The sequence below is a fragment of the Serinus canaria genome, chromosome 8, assembly GCF_022539315.1.
Source record: "Serinus canaria isolate serCan28SL12 chromosome 8, serCan2020, whole genome shotgun sequence".
Classification (NCBI taxonomy): Eukaryota; Metazoa; Chordata; class Aves; order Passeriformes; family Fringillidae; genus Serinus; species Serinus canaria.
Genome location: NC_066322.1, coordinates 7,110,760 through 7,131,395, shown reverse-complemented (window position 1 = coordinate 7,131,395; position 20,636 = coordinate 7,110,760). Strand labels below are relative to the sequence as shown.

Here is a 20,636-nt window from a genome sequence, read left to right as displayed (position 1 = left end):
GCATTTTGAATAGTTCTCAAAGAACATATTCTTTATGTGCTGTGAAGTATGTGGTATTGTGTCCAAACAATGCTAGAGGATAATCATTATAGGAGTGTCACTGGGCCTGAAAAGGTCAGTTAGTTAGAAATGTCAGCTTTCAATGCAACTGTGCCGGACCTTCCCATGTAAGGCACCAATTAAAGGGACATGCCAAGGTGCATGGAAACACCATGGTGACCCAGAATAATAATAAGGAATTGTGGTAAAGCTTGATATTTTTCTTCAAAAGTAATGGATTAGCCTTTAGAATATCTTCTCTGCAGTCTTATTTTGACTCCGCAAATATCACTTCTTCTGCATGTATCCAAAAAAAAAAGGTCACTTTTTTAAATGCAAAGGTGGGGATGAAACTGCCTTACTCAAAGTAAACATTCTGCAACCAAATGGGGATAAAGTTCTGGTTTCGTTATTGAATCAAAAAAGTGTCATTTCAGTAGAACTCAAAACAGGGATATTGGAGATGGGCATGGGTGATGGGGGGGAACCCAGATGGAAATGGGTCAGGGGACCTATTTCCTATGGATTAGGGAGGACTTATTCTCTTGGGACATGGTGTGAGGGAAGGGAAAAGACACTGCAGGAGGAGGCATCTCTGCAATTATTATTCTGACAAATGCAGAGGTATAACTGAGAATTTGGAAGGTACTGATCTGCATGAAAGAGAAATTACAAGCAACAATATTATTTCTCCTTATCACAGCAAATGGAAATTCTTACAGGCCTTCAGATACTGTAAAGATGAGAAATTTGATACAGAAACATTTCCTAATTAGCCTCAGGACAGCTGAAGCCAACCTAATGGCACAAAAAAAAGGAAAAGAGTCCACATCTTCCCTTCTGCTCTGTGTTAGTACAATTATCTTGCTAAAGTTTCATCAAGTCAGAGGAAAAAACTTCTTCCTGTGGCTTTATGGTTCAGCTAAGACAGACAACACGAGAATTTCACTTTGAGCAGAGTTTTTAGCATTTATATTTTATTTTTATGGTAGGGAAATTCTTGTACTGTGGGTTCAGACAAACCCCTGCCTTGCTGAGCAGTGAGATTCTGACTCCCCCAGTTATCTCATATTATTGTGGGCAAATGGGTGGATTAATACCCTGTGATATGGGAAATAATTCACTGAGCATTAAAAGACTCAATTATTACTGGAATTCTAAGTAATTTCTCCACCAGCTTTGCAAGTAAAAGAGCATGTGAAGCTTCACTAACAAACATGAGCAGTGGTTAAGTTAGGCTGTTTAAAATCTTCAATGCCATCCTTTGACACATACTTAGACCAAAATCAATGTGCTATTAATTAATAAGGACTTGCAAAAAAAAAAAAATGTCCCCAAGTTTTAGCAGCAAACAACTTTCTGTCACATTTTATTAGCTGGTATCATTTTTACTAATACCTGTCTTATAGCTTCATGACTTTGAGTTCATATTATTTTCATGCTTCAATTAGAAAGAAGTTGATAGCCAGGCTATCCAGGAAGGTAATGGAAAAGTCTTGTAGCAGGGCTTAGTGGTGAAATTTACAGTTAAATGAAACTTTGAAATATACTATAAAACTTCTCCTTCCTTTACGCACTTTTACTTGAGGTCTCATAAACAGTAATATGTAGAAATGCAAAACTTAATCAGCTAAAAAATATAGCAAATCCCACATATCACTTTATGCAATGCCAGGAGAGCAGAAATATATTTTCCTAACCAGAGGAAATTAACTAGGCAACAGTCCTATATCTATAATTTAAAGCAGTAAAATATGTATGGCAGAAGCTAAAGCCACCTTAAAAGAATTCAGGGTAGCAGTATATCACAAATTAATGAAATGGAGACATTTTTAGAGCATGCAGCACTGATGATATTAAAGGGGGGAGAATATTTCACCACATAGATCAGACTGATAAATACTTTTAAAATCAAGCTTTTTTCCCTGTTTAAAAGCGTAAGATCTTTAATGTGAGGAGGAATCTTGTAGAAGCAATGAACACTTCTGACCAGATCTCAGTAGAGATTAGGATTATTTTACTCTGTCCCTGCCTGTAAAGTTCTGATGGTTTACACATTAGGAAAATCTGAGTAAATCAAAAGCCAGGAATTACAGAGTCAGCACTTATATTTTTTTCATCTAAAACAGAGCTGAATAAAACTTAAAAAAATTACTTTATATTCCGTGCTGTAGCCAAGCTGGACACTACGGAATATTCAACTACCCCAGGTTTTTTAAATGCAATCAATTTACTCCTGCCAAACGTAGTAGGTTTATATACATCTGGGAAACATGCACCTACAGTGCTGATGAATTTCTCCTGACATTGCACTGATTTCAAGAGAATGTTATTTTAAATTGGCAGTAGAGAGACTGGTAGAGAAGGATAAAGCCCTGAGGATGGTTGAATCAAAGAGAATTTCAAAAGAATTTTCCTGATGGTTCCTGGATAATATCACATGTTAGCTATTTTCAAAGCCAATAGTTTCCAACACACTTCCATTTATGGTATCAATAATTAAAAAATGCTTCAGTGGGAGAGGAACTTACCTTACTGAGAGGAGAAATTGGAAAGCTGTGTTATTATCATAAACACAGGAGATGCAAAAAGCTGTGTCTCCATGGAAAAGCTATGGAAACAGGGGTATCTTATTTGCAGCTATTGAGTGGTTACCACAAAATGTGATGTGATTGCATGTGCGTGTTCAAAGTGCTACTAGAACATGATCACAGAGAAATGAAGGGCAGATCCTCATCTCCTTTGTGCAACAAGGCCAAATCAAACCACCTCAAGCTTTGGTCCTAAACCTCAAAGACAACTAGAACAGCATTAAGGAAATGTTTTGGGTCCAATTCAGAGGTAAAGCTGGGTTTAAAGAAAATTTAAATTACCAAAACTTAAATCTCATTATGTCCCACTCCCTGCCAGCATGTCCCTGCCAGCTCCTAATGAATTTTTAACATCCTTCCCCCACCCCACTGAGCACACCAGCTCAGCAGCACTCTAATTGTACCTCACATGTCAAGGGGCAAGAAGAAAGGAGTGTGGTGAGAGCATTGGTAAATTTAACTTAACATTCCTCCAGCTCCTCAGCAGCAAGGCAGAGCAGAGAACTCCCCTCCACATTTTATAGGGGTGTCAGTTACTTCAAAGGAATATATCTGAGCACGAGGGAGCCTGGCTTGCTTCCAGCTTATGCATCATTTGTGTCTGGCTGTTTCTGGAGATCCACAGCAAAGCAGAGACTTCCTCCAGTTTGGGGCACAGTGTGGAGCTTTCCATACCTGCTTTATTAGGGTGCTGGAAGAGGTGAGCCCTGCATGTTGCATACAAACGGTGTCGTTGGAGCTCCAGCTCCAACCATCTCTACTCCTGTTTCTTTTATATTTTTTCACTTTTGCCCAGGCTTCTCTCAGTCCAGGGTATAGATTAATGGTCTATACCTGTTTAGTTTAACATACAGATGTGCTTTTAAGCCCAGAACCTGTTCAGGCAGGTTTCAGGAAGCCAAGCACACATTGCTTGGGGGTTGGAAGCCATGTGGAGCAGGGCAAGAGGCACTGCTGGGTCACTCTTGGGGTCTGTTCAGCACAGCATGGGCAGGGGTGAGGCTCAGGGAACAAGAACCAGGCACAAATTCTGACCCTTCTGGGGGTGATTTCTGGGGAATCATGCAACAGCCATGGCCATGGGGAGCAGTGGGACTGCCATGAGATAACGTAAGGGCTTCTGTGATTCCACAAACTCTCTTTAAATGTTTCAGCACCTGAGTCTCAACAACACTTAACTTACATTAATGGCATTATTTTACCTTGCAATTAATCTCATTAACTGGCTGATCAGTGTTTGGAAATTGTTTTAGCAGCACATGGAGAACAGCTGTTGTACTATCTGCGAGGGATCGCCATTGATTCTTGACTAAAGGTAGAAAAACTGGTTCAAGAGCTTCACACACACACACAAGAAAGAGAGATGATATTCACTGTGACAGAAGTGCAAATCTCAGAGGTCACCTTTCCTTTTGAAGCCCTTTGTCTATTCTTACAATTAAGCAATGGGGTTTTGGTGGCCGACACCCCTTGTGGAACACAGAGGACTTTCACAACTGGAACTAAAGCTGTGTGACCTCTGCCAAAAGCAAAGGCTGCCTGCCTGCGGCAAGGTGGAGAACAGAAACAAGTCCCAGAGGATTGGCAGGTGCAACTAAACAGCTCAGCCCCTCATTTGAATCAGTAAATTAAGGGCTGACAGTGATTGTGGCTGATCTCAGCCATCATAACTGATATCACGACTTTGTAAAAGCAGACTGTCAATGTCAGATCTTAGAACTAGGATTCAAAGAAGTAAATATTTTAAAGTAGCAGTCTCCAAAGACAGATAAAAGCCCCAAGGCTATGATTTTTTTTATTTTATTTTTGTATTTGTAGGGCTGAAACTAGACCCTTTAATCCACAGGGTGACATTTTCCAATCCTACTAGGAATTGAGTGCCTAACTTTTTCAACCCCTTTGAAGAATCTCAGCTTTAGGCTCTTTGGTAAGTTTGGCCTAATCCAGCACCAAGCTTCTTTTGAAAATGCCTCTACTGAAGGAAAAACTACTGGCATTTGATTATGTAATGGTGCACAAGTATTACTTTTTCCCCTCTGTATCCACTAATGGTAGATTTCTGGTTAAATATCAAAGGGTAAAACTTGCACGTCAGAAAAGGCACATGTTATAGAAAGCTTTAGTCCCACTTTTAGTGCAGCATGCCTACCTACACAGTTATTGAAGATCCTTCTAACTAATTGCTGTGTTCATTTAGTAGATTGCTTCATTAAACAGAGACCTGATCAGCTATTTACTGATCACATCTAAACACAAACTCAACCCAATCAACCCTTTTGCACGGAATACTGTGTCAGAAATTATGAGAAAAGTATCATCAGTTTGTTTTACAAAAAAGTCAAAAAATATTAAATCATTCTGGTCGCCAACCCTCTTTTCTCTTATTGAAAAAGTGCCCGTAGAGTTCGGGGCCCTTATCCAAGATCTGAGTGTGTGCTATGATTAAGACCTTCAGAGATCTTTTTTTTTCTTTTTCCTCTAGAAACAGGGAATGCTGAAGATATGGAAAATGAAAAATGTGCCATGTTTGTCCTTGAAGTTACAGTCAGAATAGTGACAATAGCTGTATCACACTGTATTGTTGCTTTTATCAGCAAGTGCCCTGAGCATACATTAACATAATTGCAAACTGCGTGAAAAGTGAACATGCAAAAATGTGATGCAATTTCCAATAGCCTCAAACATCTGTCCCAACAAAGTGTTCCTCCTCCTTCTTTTAATTCTTATTATTTTAACAAGGTTAGTGAAGGAGAAACCATGTCACAGATTATATCTACATTCAGAGTGTCAGAACAATTATTGATGCAAAATTGTTATCCGAGCAAACGTGTGTCACATTTTGTTCACTTCCCATAACACCTGTTCACTCTGCTAGCACATTATTACCAGTTAAGGCCAGAATTCATTAGTCCCAGTTAAAGCCCACCTGAAAGCTTAATTCATACACACATCTGAAGAATGAACAAAGTCAACCAAAATGTGGCACTATTCGAGCAGGGCTTTCATCTGAAGCTGGTGGGCAGCAAACTTCTGTAGCAGTTAATGGAAAAAAAGTGAGCCAGGCAAATAGGAATAAATTAAAAGCCACCCAGCCTTAAGGGCTGAGATCACAGAGGAGCACAACTGAACACACCTGCATTTCCACCAGGGTGCTGAGACCTTCAAAACTCACTCTCGCCACAGCCCCACACTCTCCCAATAAGAACAAATTTTGGTTTATATCTCCTTGACAGGTAAATGACAAAAGCCATCATGAAGCAGATGGTTTAAGGCATTTGAATTCCATCTAAATATTTCCTGACCCGCCTTGGGGTTCTCAGCCCTGAGCCTGGACATTGTGTGTCCTTCCACACACGTCGAGTGCCACCATCTCCCGACTCCCCAAACTGCTCCTCTTTGCCACCAAGGAAAGTCAAGCTTGCATTTCTGTGATACTTGAACACACTTTGTGAATTTGAGGGCATCTGCCCTGCAGATATACCACTAACTGTAACCCCAGGAGGCTTAAAGAAATATCAGCACTCCAATTCATAGAGTAAAGGTCTGAAGAGGCAGCTCTGTGAACGGATAACTGCCCGGGGCTTTGCCGAGCACAATATAGCTGTCACTTGTTATTAGGTGAAAGATTTTCTGGGGAACAGTGTTTTTCATTTTGCATGTCAGAGACGGGGGAAAAAACACATTTAGACAACCATCTCTTTAAGAAAAGAGAAGAGAGAGGCGCAGCAGAGCTCGCTTACCAGGGCTGGTTATTGTCAGGAGGTCAAGCCGCCGTTTCTGCTGAAAAACAAATTATAAAGGAATTGTTAAAAGGGGACTAATTTTAGTGGGTCAGCTTAGACCTACAAAGTAAGCGTTCTGACATTTACAGCAGGATTAATTACAAGTTACATGGCTCACAGTAACTCTTTTGGAAGGGATCCACATGTACTTTATAAGGGAGAAAAATCCCCTTCCTCAGTCCTTTTAATGTGTTTTTATTTGCCCTTATAAAGTGTTACTATTTCTTTTTTGGAACGTATACTTGAAATGGATAGCTGGAAGCACAGATGGACCGATATATTTATAAAAGTGATTTCTGATTCCACAGGGAAGAAGACATGGAACTGGGACAAGCAACTCTAAATTCTTTATTCATATCAATCATTGACTCAATGCCTGTATGTGATCAAACACAATTATATTGCCTTGGGGTGAACCTTTCAAAGATGTGCAAGAGGATCTAGACAAACTCAGGACTGATAAAAAGGAAAGCTTCTTTACATGCTGAGTGCAGTCAGCCCATGGATCTCACTGCCACCAGAGATCCCTCATCCCAAAAGTTTGCCAGATTTGATCACCACTGGGTATGTGTACAGACAGCAAAATATAGGAAGTTATTATGGCAAATAATCAAGTTCACACAGAGGACTGGTTTCTGGAATTGCTGCAAACCTTCACAGGCTGAACAAACCCTTACTATGAGAAAGTTAGGAAAATTTTTGGCTTAGAACAAGCTATCCTACCAAAGCCTTTGTGATGGTGGGTGCATCTGAGGTTCCCTTTTCCCATAACATGTAGCCAGCGCTGTTGCCTAATCCATGTTCTCAGTCTTAGGTGATCTCTCCACCACAGTCTCTCTGTGGCTTGCCACTTAAATCCAGGTGCTCCTGGACCATTATCATCTTTTTCCACTTTTCTGTGGGCTGAGAGCTTTGTGTTGCAAGCAGGGCTTTCCCCATCTCACAGACAGACTGCTACTGCCCTTTCATCAGAGCACTTTCCAACATACTGTCTTCTTCCTAACTTTGCCCAACATCAGTGTGTCTAGCAGGTATTGAAGATTATACTGTCCAGTTTAATTTCTCTCTCCTAATTTGCTCAATAATGTCTGTGTTACTTTCATTTATTGTCAGCCCTATTGATCTTCCAATCTAATTCTCATCACTGCACTCACTGCATTCCCTGTGTGACAGCTGAAAGTCCTTGAGGAGGAAACATTAACTTGGTATTCCCTACCCTGAGTGCTCTTCCTTGGAAATCATGACTGATGAAGCTCCTTTCCAAACCCATCATTTCCCTGTGGTAAAGCTTCACTGGCTGAAGTGCATGGACACAGCTGGTCATCCACTGAATACTCTTGAGCTGTGTTGGGCACAACAGCAAATTTGGCCTGCTGGAAAGCCAAGTGGGGTGTCAGGGTGGAAAAAAACACATTTTCTGAAACCTTCTTGGCCTTCAGTTCCTCACCTCTGGCACAACACAATATATATTTGAGAGAAAATTCCTATCTGTGTTTTTCCAGAGGTGCTCCTTGTTCTCCTAACTCTGCTAAGCCATTCCAAGCATGACCTTAGCAGTGAGTTCGAGCATATTTGCTTCAGTCTAAAATACTGGGGCCAAACCTTTTTCCAGGTGTGCCAGGGTAAAAGGGAGCACAAAACCCTGCTGCTGCTTTGTGTCCCCTGCTCACCCCACTCCTTTCCTGGGAGCAGCCAAGCAGAGTAAGAAATCCTGTCTGTGAGCACAGGACCCACCTTCCCAATGGGAGCTGGGAGACAAAACATCTCCTAATGAGCTAAATTTTGTATAGATCCTGCACCTTCATCCTGATTCATATGGACAAAGCTGTGACATGCCAGAGCTTAGCCCCCACTGGGCCAAAAGCTTTGCTTACATTTCTCAGCACAACTGGAACTCCAAATGCTGTATATCTAATGAACAGCCAGAGCAGAAAATGTCTATCTGAAGCCTATGCTCCATTAAAGCCTCTCTGCTAGGAAAAAAGGTGGAATATAAATATCCTGCATCAAAGAAACTTGGAAAATGTAAAGATATGGAACAGAGAGAATGGCATGCAGCCCAACTGGCCTCCAGTCCTGACTTGAGTCTGTTAAATGGGGTAAAAATAAACATTAAGTGAAAAACCAAAATAGCTTAGCTTGATTCATCAGGAAAACAAAAGCATATAGGACAGGTCAAACAAGTGGGAAGCAAAACTAAATTATTACAAGTCAAATGTTCAGTTTGTGACTTTTTTCAAGTTTGAATGCTGCCTTCAGGCTGACCTTGGAAGAAACAAATTAACTCCAGATCCAGAAAATCTTTGTGTACATGTTGAACTTTAAGCTGAAGTCATTTCTCTGACTTCAAGTGGAGCAGCACTGATCTTTTGCATCTAACACCTAACTGCTGCAAGGGATTTGAAATGCCACCAGGTTCTTGGCACTGGCTCCACCCAAATGCTCCAGGCTGGAACTCTGTGATTCCTGCCTGCCTGCTGACAGAGGGCAGAAAACATTCTCAGCTCTGACCTTCACTGGACCTTGAGGAGGTTTCTCTGACTTAGCTCCTCAAGGGAAGTTTGTGTACACTCACCCCAGCCCTGGAGAGAAGCAAACAGCAGAGTGCATTCCAGAATCGTGCATTTAAACATGCAAAGATGCCCTAATTATGGACACAATCACTTTCAGGAAATTCCTGCCTGCTCTCAGATCTCAGGGCTAGCTCTGTCGTTTCCAGGGCTCAGCTGGATGCAGGCAGCCTAGTAACTAGATGGATTTAAAAAAAAAAAAAAACCCAGACAGACTCACTTATGAGCAGCTATAAAAACAGCAGTATTTGAATTTAAAGAGAGAGACATTACAAATGTCACACCCATTAATAAAATAATTTCATCAGAGGAATCGTGGCTGTGGGGCTTTATGTATTTGCTTCTTTCTTCAGTGCTGAAAGATGCAAATTGCAGCTGTGGCCCCCCTCCAGCATGATCACCCTCTCCCTGTTTTGACAGATTTCTTGAAAGACTCAGCTCACAAGATGTCTGGCTTTTTTTGTTCTGCCTTTAGGAATTTTCCACTTCTCGAACACCTGCCCCTGCTGAGATGCTTGGGACCATCCCAATCTTCAGGCAACCCACTGTCCCAAGAATTTCTTACAATCTGAGCACTGAAATGTGATGAGTGCTGTCCCTGGTTGGGAAAGCGGTGACAGCTTCCCCTGTCTCTAAGGCTGGATTTCACCCACGTTGACAAAAGGGCATTCCACAAGAGACACAAAAATGATCCCCACAGCATCAGCCATAATTTATAAGAGGCAAACAGAAATATTCCCTGCATCATCACAGGATCGCTGCTGCTGCTGCTGCTGTAATCCTGTCCTGCCCTTAAGGGGCAGCATCCTCTTTTCCACTATGCTGGCTGTTTGAGATCCCAAGGGCAGGAAGAGGCCACTGGGGATTCATCCTCTTCCCACCTGGAGCAGTTTCCATCTCTGGCACTACCCAGAGGCGCAGTCCCTACAGCGCACCAGGGCTCCGAGCAAACCTGCAGCAGATCGTGCTCACTTCCACAAAATTAACACAATCCTTAATTAATGCAATAGGCACTGATGAGTAATAAATCATATTAAAATACAAGGAAGGCAATTTTTTAATAAATTAAGCATTGATTCACTCAATAAATATTAATCTACAAGCATCAAGAATTCATTACGTTTTAGGAAACCAGTTGAAGAACGTTGTTGGTGAGCTGGTCTGCAGTGTGCAGAATGGTCCCTGTTCACCCATAATATACAGTTACTTTTAACTAATTCCTGAATTTATCACGTCAAACAACTTGCCTGAAAGAGAGTCTGGATTATTATTCCATTGCAAGATGCAATTTTCGCAACACAGATTCTAACTCACCCCTCAGATTTTTCCTTTTTCTTAGTAACTCCTTTTCTAAGTACCTCCTTTCTCTTCCTTGGTTTTGGAGGTCTTTAAAATATTTGCTGACTGGTGTCATTTAATTTTCACCTCAATTAACTTAGCAAGAGTTGCAAAATTAGGAAAAAAAAACTGCTGGGGGAGTGTAAATTAACTCATTCATTTAAGTTCAGCTTATCTATGAGATGTTCTTTCACACTTTGCTCTCTGCAGAGTTCCTCCAACCTTTTATATAGATGTGGGATGTGCTGCACTTGCTTTGACTCTTATCTACAGATTAGCAAAAGAGAAGGGAAAAAAAGCCAGATGCAAAGATGCCCCACGAGACTGATATGGAGCTGTTTCTGTAGCAACCGATGATTTTCTTCTCATGTAAGAATCAGCCTCGTCATATCTAATTCTGAATGTATCTGGGCCTTCCTTGCCAGCCAAAGCTGTGTCAAGTATTAAGTCAATATAGTCAGAAAGAGTGATAAAAAAGCAATTATAAAGTCATCTTCCTACTCCTCCTCTAGCCATGATCCAAAAAAATATCCTTATCCCTGCCTTCTGTCCCAGCACATCATCTCCAGGGCCCCTACACCCAGCAGGGCAGGTAAGTGGGGATGGAGCTGGCAGCTCCTTCAGCTTCCCAGCCATGCACATCCCAGGAGCCAGCAGAGGCTTTCCCAAACAGCAAGGCCACCTATTCCTGCCTTGCTCTGGGTTTCCTTATAAAATTCCTAAGCCCAGAGCTGAGATCAGCTTCAGCCCTAGAAAGCTCCTGTTGGCTCTGTGCCTTTCACTGCCTTCACTCTGTGGGCAGTTTTTGCTGCAGCTGTGAACCCAAAACCAGGCTGCCCACTCGCTGACAGCTCCTGCCACCACCCCCTCACAGGAAGCTGCAGTTGACTCTCTGGGACCTCACAAGGACTTTGTCTTCTTATTTCACCCAGCCTGGTCTATGCTATTGATTTCTTCTCCCTAATGTGAGTGTGTTTTGACCATGTGTCTGTCCCTCACCACCTTCAATTTACTGTTCAGGGGGTTTAAGATGGAAATTAATTGCACAATGTTCTTTTTATTTTTCCTGGAAACTTTGCCACAAGTTGTCACTAATAGCACCTTTTCTTTTTGACTTCAAAACCAGCATTTCTTTTCTGTAAACTGTGTTGACACAAGAGTAATTGAAACCAGTGTATCTTATCACAAATAAAGCTGAGGATGTACTGAAGGGTGCATTTCACATCTCTGTGGCCTCTATGATTGCCACACTCTGTAATGTGGATGCTTTGGGAATCTGTCCTTTCACAATATGGCATGAGGGAGCCCAGGGCTTCAGAAAAGGATGAAGGACATCCCAAGTGTGCAGCTCGGCACAGGTGGGTGGCACAACCTGACTGCCCACAGTTTTTCCAAACATTTTCCATGGTTTGTACTTGAGGGAAAATGTGCAGGAGGGGCAGGTTAAAGCCTGTATCCCATCCTTCTTGTTGCCACATGCTGTTGGACAGGTTAAGAAATTTTCAAGGTTGATCAACATCTGGATAAATTTTTTAAGGAAGGCTTCTATGAAGGAAGGTGTTGGGGAAAAAGTGAGCATTCATATCTGCCTAGCTCCTCAAATGCAAGTTTGATTACTTGTGTCTCCTTCCCTTCAGAGTGCAAGAATTACCTCCAAAGAGAAACTCTTGATTTTAGTAATGATACCAAAAGAGTACTAATTCAAATCCTACAAAAATGGATAATTCGATGATTTAAAGTTTTTTTTTTTCCCCACATGATTCTGAGCAATAATCTTTTCTTTCCATCCTAAAATCACAGACTTTTGTTCACATAGTGAAACAAGATCTCACATTTTGTACTTCCTTTATGATTAGCTGCTAAAGTTTCATGGTATAATGATAAAATGAACCAGTCAGCTTGTTGACACTTGACTGAGATTTCAGCAAATTGCATCTGCTGTAGCCTACCCTGTGGAATCAATTATTGATAATATAGGTGTGGAAGAACATTTATAAAGTGGTTTGGGATATGTTATTGCTCATGCTAAGAACTATAATGAGCATTTTAAACCATTTTGACAGTGACCTCTGCAGGTATTTGATCGCTGCAATATGTGGTAACTGGATTCTGGTTTAGAATCAAAACCAAGTCCAAATAATGAAAGGCAGTGCCAAACCTTTAAGCTATTTTACTCATTCTTCCAGTGCACATCCTCTCCTACTTAATACCTGACACTTGCCTATTTCTTTCCCAAAACCAGTGATGCATGGTGCCTTCCTACTTTCCCAAAGCACTGCCAAAAAAGCAGCTGAGACTTCTCCTTCTTTCCCCCTTGAACTATTTGTCTCAGGAGCAGAAGATACACACATAATGTTCTTACAGCCCTGTTGTGCTGCAAAGCTGTACAGAATGAACATTAATACAAAAAAGGCTAAGAAAAGGTGGAAAAGCCATTTTTCAGCACACAGTCAGTAAAACCTATGGCAGTAGGAGAAGGCTGCAGCCCCTTGGTGAGCAGGTAGAGCTGCAGATCATTGCCCAAGCCATGGAAGCCACTCTCAGCTTTATAGGCCCCACAAATTCATGGTCTCTTCCACATGTTCTTGAGTAACATCTACTCCTGCTTCATCTATAGGTTGCCCTATTTCCATATGCAGCTCTCATAAAATACCAACCAGATTGATAATGAGCCACTAGGAATCCAAAAAAAGGCACCTCTCTGTTCACTGTAATATTAACAATCACAACAAAAAGTTATTGAGGCTATCTCATCTCTGGAAAGTAAAGCAGGAGGAAGGAACTGCTTTGGAATGAACTGGTCCTTAACTTTGCCATAAAAATAGTGATAGCAGAAAGCCTCTTGACTGAGGGGGAAAAAAAGGATGATGTAGCCAAGACCTTTGTTCTGCTCTTTCCCAAAAGCTCTGGGCCTGCAAGAAATGAAGGAAGAGAAGAAGAAGACGAAGACGAAGAAGAAGAAGAAGAAGACGATGAAGACAAAGAAGAAGAGGAAGAAGAAGAAGAAGATGAAGAAGAAGAAGGAGAAGAAGAAGATGAAGACGAAGAAGAAGAAGAAGACAACAAAGACGAAGAAGAAGAAGAAGAAGGCGAAGAAGAAGAAGACAAAAAGAAGAAGAAGATGACGAAGAAGAAGACGAAGAAGAAGAAGAAGAAGAAGAAGAAGAAGAAGAAGAAGAAGATGATGAAGAAGAAGAAGAAGAAGAAGATGAAGAAGACGAAGAAGAAGACGACGAAGAAGATGAAGAAGACGAAGACGAAAAAGAAGAAGAAGACGAAGAAGAAGAAGACGAAGAAGACGAAGAAGACGAAGACCAGGAAGAAGAAGAAGACGATGAAGAAGAAGAAGAAGAAGAGGGAGAGGGAGAGGGAGAGGGAGAGGGAGAGGGAGAGGGAGAGGGAGAGGGAGAGGAAGAGGAAGAGGAAGAGGAAGAGGAAGAGGAAGAGGAAGAGGAAGAGGAAGAGGAAGAGGAAGAGGAAGAGGAAGAGGAAGAGGAAGAGGAAGAGGAAGAGGAAGAGGAAGAGGAAGAGGAAGAGGAAGAGGAAGAGAAGAAGAGGCCCATTCTCCGTGGTCTGGCCTCACCTCCAGATTGGGATCAAGACTTTTTTTAGCTGCACTTTCTTTATCTGCTTGTGCATGTTGTAAATGCACTTACATAGCAAGAGTTCAGGATCTACTCATTCCACAATTTAGCTCAGCACTCCAAGGGGTTTGTTTTGGTGAAACACTGCCATGCAGGTTTTTCACAGATTCTTGTATTACTATGTAAATTGTAGAGCTGTGGTTATAATCCTGTGATTGTGACATCAATTACTTAATGCCTATAGAGATTATTGTAATGCCACAAACAAGGGATTATGTTTTAAACTACATAGTAAGCAGCAGGAGCTAATAAACTCTTCTATTTAAGATTTATTTATTTTGAAAAATAGAGTAAACAGGGGCAGGAAAAACTGTACAGACCCCACACAGTGCCTTTAACAACCAAAATCTATTCCTGACACACATCCCCCCCCAGGCACTGCCTTGCAAATCTTTAGCTCTGATTCCTGTCTTACATTAAGTTTTCCCAAGGAAAGGAGCAGCATTTCTGAAAGCAATTATGAACTTTGAAAGTTCACCATTTGTTGGGGGGTGGGGGGAAAGAAGCAACAGTGTTTAATGAATGTTTAATTAGAAACAAAGCATATCTACCTATACCAGTAATGGGATATTGACTGACCAGGCACTGTTTATGGGCTGGTTTAGATAACAGGACAGATTAACCCCCAACATAGGCAATTTTTAAACTAAACATGCAATTGTAGGAGCCTGTGATTGCATCATAAGGGAGAGACAAATTCAGGGGCTCTTGTCCCTTCTCTGGACCTTGAAATTGAGCTCTGAACCTACACATTGTTTCTCCCAAACATTCTTTTCTGTCTATAGCTAAATAAATATTCAATCAAATTGGGACTTCAGATCCAACATTCATATTTGACCTAAGCAGCTTAGCTACCAGCTAGTAGCAGTTTAGTAGTAGTTTTCTATTCTCTTCATGTCAAGTAATACTAAGTTTAATGAACTGTCATCACACCAGAATAGCCAGGACACTGCTGGGGAGAAGGCTGGCTTGGGTTCAAAGGCATTGCTGGTTTGCAAAAAAAGGGAATTCTAGAAGAGGAAAAAAAAACCTGATTACCTCAGATTCTGAAGATGTTGGGAAAATTTCTGAAACATGAGAATTTTTCCCTGAAAGAGTGACTGATTCCAGCCCTCCAAGCTCTGCTCAGACACCACTGCAGCCACAGATTTTTCTGCAACAGGGACAGGCAGGAGGGAGGGCAGAATAATTCTGTGATTTCACAGTTAAACTTGGAGGATTGTTGAAAATCCCCCCTCAACCCTCACATATTGTGTAATACCTCTTAATTGCTGTAAATAAGTCAAGGCAACATGATAAAAATTTCATCAAAAAGTTAAATTAGAATCTATTATGTGTGGACAAATATATAAATTTATATGCTCAACTATTTTGGTCTCATCTAATTTCAAGCTTTTCATCTAATTTCAGTTTGAGTCTGTTTCTTTTCACAGTCCATGGCAGTGAGTTTGTTTTCCTATTGCTCAATATTATTTTTTTTTCCAAACCAGGCCACTGCTTGTCATATTCACTTCAACAAATGATTCAGAGCATCCCAATCTTTATTCTCCCAAACCCTGCCTATTTAATTACAGCCCATGACAGCACTGTCTGGAGAAGCCAAATGGCACAAATGAGCGTGGGCTTTTCTGAAGGTAAAAGGAGCAATCTGACTTTCCAAACAGACCCATCACTTTCTCATTTGTTTCTGACTTAATGTCGTTCTGCTTTCCTATGAAATGTGCTAAAATCATCACTAATTCCTGCACCTGAGTATCTTGAGGCACCAAACTTGTGCAGCAAGGTACAGTCAGGCTGCACCTGCTATCAAAATTCCTAAGGACTAGCAGGGCAGCTCTGGGACTCCCTACAGCCACTCCCAGGGTCCATGTGCCTTTGTACACTATCTGCTGTAATTCATGTTTAATCAATGGGTGGTGTCTCTACAATTGTTAATAAAAACCCAAATGGAGGCTACTGCAGCCAAGGCAGCATTTCACTCCATACATTTCAATTGGGACAGTTTTATCTCAGTTTTCAAATTTGGCATTTTAAACCCAAATCCTTCAGCCAGGTGCTTTAAACTGTGAAAGCCATTCCAGGGGAATTTTTATTCACAGCAGTTGAAGAGAGTTCTATGTGTTGTAAATAATATGTTCTGTTATATTAAAGTAGAAAATAAAAGTTTGGTTCATCAGAATCGCTGAGCTGAATTAGTTTTCCTGAGAGCAGCCTCAATGGGGAGCTGAGTAAGAAAATGAGGCCATCCAGATATTACAAGTTTGCTCCTCTCCTCAGTCCATGTCAGGTTATTCTGACTAATAAAACAGGGGACAACATTTGTCCTGTCAGCTGAGGAGAGATAAGAGGTCTGAAACCCTCATTTCATTAGCTTCATTGCCAACTGGTTCAAATTATCTCTCTTTTACAGTTGTTCTATAAGCAATTCACTGGGGACCTGCTACCTGATCTACATCTGATGGTGCTTAAAACACCCAGAGCACACAAACCTGGAAAATCTGGAGACTGGCAAACTGGGGGCTGCTCTGAGCAGGAGGGCTACTGGGAGAGAGAGGGAGACCAAATGCTTTATTAACCAATCTTAACATGAAACTGCTCATTTTTTGCATCACAAATGTGGAGATGTTTCAGGGTCCAGCCCAGCCAAAGGCTGAATTTCCCCAGCTCCCCCTGGTGAGACTCTGGGGCCAGGTTGTGCCCCTCAGAACCAGATCCCCACCAGACAGAAACAGATTTTCTCACATGTAACAAACATTTAAACAAGGACATGGTAATTCTGTCATGAGACAAAGCTGTTGTCATTTGGGCTGCACAGAAAATGTGTTTCTCTGGGTAATTTGAAATGTGGATGTTTAGCTATGATTTGTGAGTCACTCTGAAGTTTCCATTTTTTTTAGAAATAGTTAGTTCTGTATTTTAATTGCTACCATTGCCCTTACTTACATTCTTCATTTTTTAGAAGAAATCCAAGAGGTTTCCAAATATCCATTGAGCATTAACCTCAAAAATTAATTATCTAGATGTTTGCAACAACATTTACACACTGTGTTAGGAAAAGCAATTTGCTTCACCAAAGAGTACCTATTTTTCAGTTTGCAAAAAAAGCTGTGGTATGTCAAGAATAACTCAGGGGGAAGCATCAGTCCATCATTTCAAATCAATTTCACAGTTGCAGGAAAGGTGAACAGAGTTTCCACAGGTGAAAATGCCAGGAAAATTCATCCTTGTTCTTAGCCTGAACTCCATTGTGTCAGACAGCAATGTTTCAGGGGCTTTTTAAAAAAAAATTTTTTTGAAAGACCAACACGAATGTAAATGTTCTAATTTACAGTGGCGAAATTAGGTGTCAGATTCATTCTTGTTTTCAGTGAGCTTAAATTTTTCTTTTGGGCACTGAAGACAGAGAACATTTTTCCTCCTAAAATGTGGCTCCCTTTGCCACGGTCCTGTGGGTTTCATTTATGGAGGAGATGCAGGAGCCCAGCTCAGCTTTGCCCCCTCCAGTCCCAGCCTCCCCAGGGAAAAGTTTATTCCCCACAGACCCCTCCAGAAGAAAGTCTCTCTGCTATTTCAGCCACCAGAAATATATCTGGGCTAATTTACAGCTAAAAAAAAAAAAAAAAAAAGAAAAAAGAAAAAAGAGAGTTCATATCTATTATATCCTCAAATAAATAAACTAAATGGTTCAGACAATACAATAGAATCAGTATTTTCAAATGAGCTTTTTAATGAAGGCTGAATAGATTTCCAGCCCACATGAGCAGAAAACTAAGTAAAATCATTGGGGATTACATTGAAAAAAAAAAAAAAAAGAAAAAAGGAAAAGAAAGAGAAATTGATCTTAGGGCAGAAAAGGCACTTTGCACACAAGGAACAGGCAAAGCAAGGGGCAGCAGAGAAGAAAGTGTTAAGAGAACTGAAGATAAAAAAGGTGCCATTAGGAAGATGGCTTTGGAGCAAATGACATAGAAATAAGATGAAATTTTTCTTAAAACCAAATAAGCAAACAAACCAGCTCCCCCCAGCCCTCTGATCAGCCAAGAAATCAGAACTGTCAGCTTTCATCTGCCTCGCACAATAAACCTCAACTCAAAAGAATAGTTAAGTTTTGATTCAAGCCACACAAAGCTAATTTTGCTGGCCATGGCTTTCCCTAACTAGGTATTTTGGACTCCAAGGAACATGAGATTTTCTAGGTTGGAGAGTGTTTTAGTATTGCTACTGTGTCAACTTTGAATTATGCACGGATTTTTAAAAATGGATCTGTTCCTCTACTTATGATGACAGGCACATTCACATCATATAAAATTGGGAATGAGGAGAGCTAAACAAAGCCAGTGAGTTTTGAATTGATCACCTAAAACATCTGCTGTATTGCTTAGGAATTGCAGCCCATATGGTATTTCAGAGCATCCAATATTTGGAGGAACACTACCTATGCAGAGCATCCATAAAATGTCAGAAAAACCCATTTTGGTTATTTCAATCTTAACTCTGGATGTTCTTTTTTTTTTAAATAAAAAGCCTAAAATTATTTCTGTTTTATCATGCAATTTGATTGCAATCAACTTATCTCCTGCCCTAAGTCTCCCCTGTGTTTCTGTACCCTGGGAATGTTAATAGTGTTCAAAACAACAGCAAGAACTTAATGAAAAAGAGAAAAAGAAGTGATCCTCTAAATGTTATCCTTCTTATCCCAGCCAATCTACTCCTTGCACTTATTCTGAATCTCACCACCATTAGGGCACAGTAATCCCACAGCAACCCTAACACAGTATTGATTAACAACAAATCAGAAATATGCAATGAAAATGGGATTTTGCTCTGATTTAACAATCCTGCTATATCACACTCCAGGTCTTGCCAAGAGAAAGGATGTGACATTTTTCCACAACTGACCTCAGAGTGAATTGGACACCCAAATAATTTTTTAGGCAGTAATGTAATTTTGAGAATGATGCTAGGCATCAAAATCTCACTAAAACAGGTCAGACTGGAGCCTCTAATTTTGCATCAAAAATAGCAAGGCAAAACATCTCAAATCATTAAATATAAATATTCTTAGAAATTCTACTGGCCAATTATCTGCTTTGCTTTGCAAGTTAGGCTTTGATTTGGGGGAGATAAGAAGGGCTGGACTGTCACAACCACTCAGACCACATCCCAAAGGAAGAGAGAGCTGCTGTGCAAAACAGAGAAAATACCAAATGGGGCATTGGAGCCACAGAGCCAGAGGAACCATTGCATTGAAAATAAATTCTTCAGATGGGAACTAGTCTGGGGAACAGTACAGGTTCAGAAAAGATGGCAGAGATCAGCTAAAATACTTGCAATTTCTCATGACAGAGTTTCCTTTAAGCAGTTCAAGCTCAGAAAGAGGTAAGGGTGAGCCATGAATCAACACTCACCGAGTCTCCCTGGTAAACTTATTATTTGTTGTTGCAGTCTCTTGCAGAACTCAAGACAAAGGCTTTCCCTCTGCAGATAAACACTAATAAAAGTGCCTGTATTTTCCCTTTCTGCCTCAAAGGAGAACCTAATCCATGGGTAAAAATCAGTAGCAAGTTGCATAATACTTTAAACCCCTCCAAAATTTATTGGATTATGTTCTACAAGTGATTGCAAAAAACCCAGCTCTAATTTACCCTTTATATCTTCAGGCAAACTGAAGATATCCTATTCACCCATCACAAACATTCAGAATTCCAGAATTAATTCAGTATTTCAGAATAAAAATTTCATTCTGGGGTGGCCAAGAGGTGAATGAGGTAGAAGTTTTGGCAATTCCAGCTAACATAAACAGAAGGCAACCTGGAACCCAAATTGCAGCACACAAAATTGTATACCATTTAAAACAAGTTCTGTGCCTAGCAAGCATTGTCCAGTTTAGCAGGATTATTATTTCTAACACTGGAATGCTGAAATGAAGTATTAAATGGTATTTAATGAAGCTGCATTGTGTACTTCATGACAGCCAGCTGAATAATGCCGAAAATTAAAAGCTTACTTTCTCTCTCTGTCCCCTGAAGTAATTGAAACCTGAGAGGGCAAAACTCACAGCTCACATTATCTCTGCCATAAACTTATTCTGAACCTGAAAGGCCTCAAATTTTGAAAGAAAAACAAAATTCAGAGCTTTTTAAAAAAGAGCAGATCCCAAAAGCAAAAGTATTGCTGGAGCAGAGAGAATTCTGTCAGGGCTCCCTCTTTTGGCAACAAAATAAAAGCTTCACGGATCATCATGAAAAGCTTTTCACAAGGGCTCCTTTGCTTCCAGGAGTACAAACCTCACATCACACATGGCCTGGCCTATTTTATCTCCTAGGGAAGACCTCAGCTGCCCAAAAGTCTTCATTTAGCCCTACAAAAAGTGCTGCTGCTCTTGAATTTTGGAGTTACTTACACTGTCCCTTGATTCTGAAGATTACTTGGAGCAAGAGGAACCACTCAAAATTCCACATTTTGCTGGGAGCAAAATCTTGCTGGGAGCTAAGAGTTATAGGACTGGCCAGGAGCAGGCAGGAACAAAAGCAATTTGGCATTGGCTGGGATAAAAATCACAGGATTCATCAAGAAAATAGGTCACAGAGGACAGGCCAAAGAACAAGTGTGAAAAATGGCTTTTTCTGATTAGTCCCTTCCTGGGAAGAGTGCCAGAAAGTACAGAAGGTC

General features: G+C 40.7%; 1 protein-coding gene across 1 annotated transcript in view; it reads right to left on the bottom strand.

Moving 5' to 3' along the window:
- Nucleotides 1–20,636, bottom strand: part of AGBL4 (AGBL carboxypeptidase 4) — an 856,716-nt gene that overhangs the window by 386,342 nt on the left and 449,738 nt on the right. Inside the window, exon 6 of the mRNA XM_050977508.1 lies at nt 6,371–6,410. Coding sequence (XP_050833465.1) covers nt 6,371–6,410 — 40 coding nt within the window. The remainder of the gene's footprint in view (nt 1–6,370; nt 6,411–20,636) is intronic.